The 7787-nt window shown below is 42.1% G+C and overlaps 1 protein-coding gene across 1 annotated transcript in view; it reads right to left on the reverse strand.

The window, feature by feature from the left end:
* Positions 1-7765, reverse strand: part of PTPRZ1 (protein tyrosine phosphatase receptor type Z1) — a 224851-nt gene extending 217086 nt beyond the window's left edge. Inside the window, 1 exon segment of the mRNA XM_006149215.2 lies at positions 7497-7765. Within this exon segment, the coding sequence (XP_006149277.1) occupies positions 7497-7554 (58 nt within the window). The 5' untranslated portion in view covers positions 7555-7765.
* Positions 7766-7787: the final 22 nt, after the last annotated feature.

The raw sequence follows: 7787 nt of genomic DNA on the forward strand, positions 1-7787 counted from the left end.
GAGAAATGATTCATAATATTTGAGAGTAAATGTCTTTGATGTGTTAAGAGATACTTGAAAAGGACTATTCTCAACTAGTCGTGAAAGGAGAGAGTATCTTAAAAGTGAGGTGTAAAGAGAATGAGGGCAAAGCAAATTAGCTGAACTAATTTGTGAGCACCATTAGTTTTAGGACTCTTGGTGCACTGTTGAATAATTAGGGACTAGCATGGGGGCCCAACGGGTGTCAAGCATGTAGTAAACCCATGATGAAGGAGTAGTTAAAGCACTGTGGATGGGACTGTTCTGTATCTGGAGCTTGGTGGTCATGCAACGAATCTGTAACAGCTCTCAAGATGGGATGCTAAAAAAAATGTATTACTTTTTAAAAAGGGAAAACAAAGTAATATGGAAACACACAGTCATGAAGAGCTGCAAGAAAGCGAAGGGGACTGTGAAATGGAGCATCGTGTCCTATGCAAACAAGCTAATCAATTCCAGATGGATCTCCTGGGAATGGGAAGAGAAAGGGCCTCAGGCCTTGGAGTCCTAAGAAATAGGTTAACACAGGCTGTGTGATGTGAGGTAAGTTGCTTGACTTCTCTGTGTGCGCATTTTCTTAACAGTAAAATGTAAAACATTAAAACACCTACCTCAAGGGTTTGGGGAAGAATGAAATGAGAAAATACATACAAATGTCCAGCACTGGAATTGCACATGGTAAACACTTGAGTGGAGGCTAACTAGAAATAAAGCACATGCTCATCTTCTTAATCAAGTCACTCCTTTAAGGTACTCTGGTCCAACTAAGGAGGCTGCATTTCTTTTTCTTTTCTTTTCTTTCTTTTTTTTTTTAGAGGTTTTTGCTACAGGGCATATGCGCTTACCAGAAAAACAGAGAGACAGAGATACAGAAAGTGAGAAATCAGCCCCACAAGGGAGATGGCCATGTCGCAATCCCTTTGGGATCTTGGGCATGCATGCATACGCGCCCCAGCCTGAGTTTAAGCCACTGGGTCTGGGACGTGAACCATGGTCAGCTACATGGGAGTCCAACGACGTAACCATTACACCAACTGCTGGTCCCGAGGACGCTGCATTTCTAAGCTGCAGTCTGAGCAGTTGCAAAAAGGGAGTGAGGGAGGAGGTTGGATCAAGCAAAGATCCTAGGTGGGACATGAATCAAATCTTTCTGGAGTAAGGAGAATGGAGAAATAGCTCATGCTTCTAGAAAAATCTGAATTGTTGCCAAAAGCAAAATTCCCACAACATAAAATTTTCAGCAAGATCCCAAATTTCTAGTGTAAATGTAAGAGTAGCAATGAATTCATCAATGAAATGATTTCCCCTGGCAAACTTCCCTGCATGAAAGCAACCACAACCTGCATCAAAAGAAGAGGAAAATGAAATTTTTTAAAAAGATGCTACTCTGCAAATCAAAAGTAATTAATTTTCTGAACTGAAACTAGTTGTTATCTGCAGGAAAATGCACGAATATTTTATATTTGTGTTCCATTTGTTCTTGCAGGTTTGACCCCATGCTCAGGGTAAATGAATAAATCACTTCTTGCAGAGGAGTTGGGTATAATTTGAGTTAATATGGCTCTTAAAAATACTAAGACACGACTAAAAAGTTTATAGTATGATTAGCTATATGTTTATGATGATATTTAAACATTTAACTTTACTGTTACCTTGCAGCACCATAACTCAATTCAAAGGTCTGAATTCACATTAATTGAAAGAAACTACTCCTTAAAAGCTGTTGAAACACTTACCTCTCCTCTATGACTCATACATAAGCCTCCTTACAGGAAAGCTACAGTAGTTTTTCCCATAAGACATACCTGTCTAATGGATCAAGAAAGGATTTCTTTCTGTGCATATTGTCTAATGATAATTTTTCTATTTGGAGAGTTATTTGAAAGAAGAGATTGGTCCATATGCCAAGTTCAAGACATTAGGACATTGTGGACAGAGACGGTGATGGGGTTCTGAGCACTAAGACATTCGTAATTGCCAGTAGTGAAAATCTTAGTGAACTGCACTTGTTCTTAGAGAATGGTGAGAATGGAGCCCTGTGTTCACATCATATGGAGGCTGTCATCCTGTACAGCAAATCTCAGCGGCGGACAGACTCTCACTGAGCACCTATTTCACGTGCCAGGCTACCTGGATGGTTCCAAGGACACCGAACCTGAGGTATGAACACATCCACAAACATGAAAGTAGGTGTCAAGGGAAAAATAATTGGAGACCGCATTTTTCATTTGCAGATTTTGTGCCTCAATTCTTCAAAGCGTGCTACCTCAAGATCAAGATATCCATCCCTGTGAGGTTGCCAATGCCTCTGGGTCAGCCTGTTGGCAATAGCGACAAAGGCCAACTTTGTCAAATGGTGAAGGATACAGAAGAAGTCACCTTCCCATCTCAAAAACACATTTAATTTCCTGTACAGGCTTACAGTCAACATCATTATGCAAGCTCATGAATTCCATTCTTTACACTTAAATTGTACATCATCCAGTAGTTAAAAAAATGTCCTTGGACCAGCAGATGGCATAGCAGTTATGTCACTAGATTCCCACATGGCCGACGACAGTTTGAGTCCCAGACCTGGTAACTTGAAAACTGCACTGGGCATGTGTGCATGCATGACTGAGATCCCTAGAGGAGAAGTCAGCAGGTGGCATGGTGGTTAAGGGTGCTGGACTCCCACATGGCTGACCATAGTTTGAGTCCTAGACCTGGCAGCTTGCTTTCTCACTTTCTCTCTCTCTCTCTCACTCTTGCTCTTGCTCTTGCTCTCTCTGTCCCTCTCTGGTCAAATTAAAATAAATAAATAAAGTTAAGTAAAATGATCCTTTAAAAAAACAGAAAAGATCCCTGGAGGAAAATGGAGGACAAGGGATTGTGGAGTGGCCATCCCCCCCAGGAGGTGAGTTGTCACTTCCCTTCTCACTGTCTCTGTCTCTCTGGCAAGTGTGTGCACCCTAAGGCAAAAATCTCTCAAAAAGAAAAGAAAATGCCCAATAAATTGAAATTTATACAACCAAAGAGAAGCTACAACTAAGCTCTACTGTAAAACATTTTTGCAAATGTGGTATGTTTGAATAATGGAATATTATGCAGCTATAAAGAGGAAGGGCATACTGACACATAGTATGACATGGATGAATCTTGAAATGTTATGCTAAGTGAATAAGCCAGACAGGAAAGGCTGCGCACATGGTAAACACTTGAGTGGAGGCTAACTAGAAATAAAGCACATGCTCATCTTCTTAATCAAGTCACTCCTTTAAGGTACTCTGGTCCAACTAAGGAGGCTGCATTTCTTTTTCTTTTCTTTTCTTTCTTTTTTTTTTTAGAGGTTTTTGCTACAGGGCATATGCGCTTACCAGAAAAACAGAGAGACAGAGATACAGAAAGTGAGAAATCAGCCCCACAAGGGAGATGGCCATGTCGCAATCCCTTTGGGATCTTGGGCATGCATGCATACGCGCCCCAGCCTGAGTTTAAGCCACTGGGTCTGGGACGTGAACCATGGTCAGCTACATGGGAGTCCAACGACGTAACCATTACACCAACTGCTGGTCCCGAGGACGCTGCATTTCTAAGCTGCAGTCTGAGCAGTTGCAAAAAGGGAGTGAGGGAGGAGGTTGGATCAAGCAAAGATCCTAGGTGGGACATGAATCAAATCTTTCTGGAGTAAGGAGAATGGAGAAATAGCTCATGCTTCTAGAAAAATCTGAATTGTTGCCAAAAGCAAAATTCCCACAACATAAAATTTTCAGCAAGATCCCAAATTTCTAGTGTAAATGTAAGAGTAGCAATGAATTCATCAATGAAATGATTTCCCCTGGCAAACTTCCCTGCATGAAAGCAACCACAACCTGCATCAAAAGAAGAGGAAAATGAAATTTTTTAAAAAGATGCTACTCTGCAAATCAAAAGTAATTAATTTTCTGAACTGAAACTAGTTGTTATCTGCAGGAAAATGCACGAATATTTTATATTTGTGTTCCATTTGTTCTTGCAGGTTTGACCCCATGCTCAGGGTAAATGAATAAATCACTTCTTGCAGAGGAGTTGGGTATAATTTGAGTTAATATGGCTCTTAAAAATACTAAGACACGACTAAAAAGTTTATAGTATGATTAGCTATATGTTTATGATGATATTTAAACATTTAACTTTACTGTTACCTTGCAGCACCATAACTCAATTCAAAGGTCTGAATTCACATTAATTGAAAGAAACTACTCCTTAAAAGCTGTTGAAACACTTACCTCTCCTCTATGACTCATACATAAGCCTCCTTACAGGAAAGCTACAGTAGTTTTTCCCATAAGACATACCTGTCTAATGGATCAAGAAAGGATTTCTTTCTGTGCATATTGTCTAATGATAATTTTTCTATTTGGAGAGTTATTTGAAAGAAGAGATTGGTCCATATGCCAAGTTCAAGACATTAGGACATTGTGGACAGAGACGGTGATGGGGTTCTGAGCACTAAGACATTCGTAATTGCCAGTAGTGAAAATCTTAGTGAACTGCACTTGTTCTTAGAGAATGGTGAGAATGGAGCCCTGTGTTCACATCATATGGAGGCTGTCATCCTGTACAGCAAATCTCAGCGGCGGACAGACTCTCACTGAGCACCTATTTCACGTGCCAGGCTACCTGGATGGTTCCAAGGACACCGAACCTGAGGTATGAACACATCCACAAACATGAAAGTAGGTGTCAAGGGAAAAATAATTGGAGACCGCATTTTTCATTTGCAGATTTTGTGCCTCAATTCTTCAAAGCGTGCTACCTCAAGATCAAGATATCCATCCCTGTGAGGTTGCCAATGCCTCTGGGTCAGCCTGTTGGCAATAGCGACAAAGGCCAACTTTGTCAAATGGTGAAGGATACAGAAGAAGTCACCTTCCCATCTCAAAAACACATTTAATTTCCTGTACAGGCTTACAGTCAACATCATTATGCAAGCTCATGAATTCCATTCTTTACACTTAAATTGTACATCATCCAGTAGTTAAAAAAATGTCCTTGGACCAGCAGATGGCATAGCAGTTATGTCACTAGATTCCCACATGGCCGACGACAGTTTGAGTCCCAGACCTGGTAACTTGAAAACTGCACTGGGCATGTGTGCATGCATGACTGAGATCCCTAGAGGAGAAGTCAGCAGGTGGCATGGTGGTTAAGGGTGCTGGACTCCCACATGGCTGACCATAGTTTGAGTCCTAGACCTGGCAGCTTGCTTTCTCACTTTCTCTCTCTCTCTCTCACTCTTGCTCTTGCTCTTGCTCTCTCTGTCCCTCTCTGGTCAAATTAAAATAAATAAATAAAGTTAAGTAAAATGATCCTTTAAAAAAACAGAAAAGATCCCTGGAGGAAAATGGAGGACAAGGGATTGTGGAGTGGCCATCCCCCCCAGGAGGTGAGTTGTCACTTCCCTTCTCACTGTCTCTGTCTCTCTGGCAAGTGTGTGCACCCTAAGGCAAAAATCTCTCAAAAAGAAAAGAAAATGCCCAATAAATTGAAATTTATACAACCAAAGAGAAGCTACAACTAAGCTCTACTGTAAAACATTTTTGCAAATGTGGTATGTTTGAATAATGGAATATTATGCAGCTATAAAGAGGAAGGGCATACTGACACATAGTATGACATGGATGAATCTTGAAATGTTATGCTAAGTGAATAAGCCAGACAGGAAAGGCTGCTTGTTGTGGGACTCTATTTGTATGAAATACGGAGAAAAGGCAGATTTCCCGAGACATAAAGCTGATCAGTTGTTGCCAGGAGCCAGGGTCAGGAGGAACAGGGAATGACTGCTAATAAGCATGAGTTTCTTCCTGCAGCAACAAAAATGTTCTGAAAATAAACGGTGCTATTGCACGATTTCATGAGATTACTAACAAAACATCTGAACTGTACACTCAAAAGACGCATCCTATGGAAAATAAGTGTTATCGCAATGGAAAAACAATTTCACAATATACTCTAACCATGTGGTTTTGATGACATACAAAGAAATTTTCTCTCACTTACTTCCATACTACTGTGAAATTTGCTTAAAGAATAAGTACCAAGAAGACCTGACTTTATTGTTAAATCAATCTGTAACAAATGTAAATTCAACAGGTGTGTGCTTAATGACCATGGCACTTTAAAAAATAAATAAATAAAGTCTTTCCTTTTCCAAAATTGACTGCAAGGTTTTAGAGTCCATCAGAAGCAGAGATTTCCCCCCACAAGTCTTACCTGCCAACCACAGCGTCACAACACCCCTGAGCACATTCATAAAGCTTTTTGGATTGAAATTATGTCCATTCTATGTGCGGTGGGTTCTGGCAATTACCACCATATTTGCAAGGCAATTCTCATTAGTTAGAACTGGAAAATAATGTCGGTTCGGAAAGGTTACAGTGCCAAGAGCAACACTATCTACTGGGTGAAAATGCAGGTTGAATATGTACTCTGTTAGGAACAATGTAAACTTTAAAAAGTGGGTTGATTTGAGTGAAAAAAGTTAAGTGTATGTATTCACACACTGAAGCACACTCTAACTTTCAAGTTTTACCTCCAAATCTATCACACTCCAATGTGATTGACAGTCTTCACGAGGAAAGACAAAGTTTCATTGATAGAATGTAAAAATCCAATCTTATAATTCTGGACAAGGACTGGAAAACTGAAATCTGCACCCTTGGTAAATATTCCAGCTGGCTATTTCAGAATACAATTTCAGTTTCAAATGTATAACCTGGAAGGTGGCAGATGAAAGATGAAACCATGAATAAATGTATCAACCGGCAGCTCTCCTCTGACTTTGGCAGAACACTTACAGAGATTTTGAATAACAGTATTTTCTTTTCTTTCTTTCTTTTCCTTTCTTTTTTAAGTAACTGCCCGAACTTGAAAGTGACTAAATTGAAAGCCACTTTGACTAAACTAAAAAAAAAAAAAAAATCCTGAAAAAAGTCAGGTTGGTGCTTGTAGCTGTTACTACATTTAAGGGGTGTGTGTGATTCACCTCAGACACGTGTATTTTTCATTTAAGCCCATAATACCCTTAGCATAAAAACGAACACCAAAAACACAGGGCAGTCTGCAGCCCCACAGTAAGGCTGTATTTCTAGCCATTTATTTATCCTCTTCTGTCCCTGTAAGCACCTTCTTCCACACTTTGCAAGAGAGGGAGGAGAGGAGCGGCGGCGTCCGGGACCACCCCCCACCCCAAGCTCTCGCTTCTAGGGTCCCGCACACGTACCCCCAGGGCAGGTGGAAGGTGGCGGAGGTGCCAGGTGGGGAGGGGGCGCACATCTCCCACGCGGCTGGCAACCACCGTGCCGCCGCTGACACCGGAGGATTCGAGTTGACGGTCCCGTTTTCTTCCTTGCTAGATGGCGGCGGGCGCGAGTAGCAAATACGCGGAAATGTCCCCCTCCCACCCGCGTCCCACCGATCCCGGAGCTGAACCCCACCGAGGTCTCATCACTCACCCAGGCGGCAGACACAGAGGAGCTGCAGGCCAGCGAGGAAGCGCTTGACGATGAGCATTTCCAGACGGTCCGGGGCCCCTCGCCGCGCGGCTCCTCTGCTTCTCAGGGTAGCAAGAGAGCGGACGCGAAAGCAATGTGCTGATTTTCTCTCCAGTGTATGGACCGACGTGAGAGTCCGTGTGTGCGGGCGCGCGCGCGAGAGAGAGACAGAGAGACGGAGAGAGGTGACTGGAGACGCGTGGCGGCGAGGGGGGACGTGGAGCCGCTAGCCCAGGCGCACGTCGGGAGCGC

The sequence above is a fragment of the Tupaia chinensis genome, unplaced genomic scaffold (genome assembly GCF_000334495.1).
Source record: "Tupaia chinensis unplaced genomic scaffold, TupChi_1.0 Scaffold000257_1, whole genome shotgun sequence".
Taxonomy (NCBI): domain Eukaryota; kingdom Metazoa; phylum Chordata; class Mammalia; order Scandentia; family Tupaiidae; genus Tupaia; species Tupaia belangeri.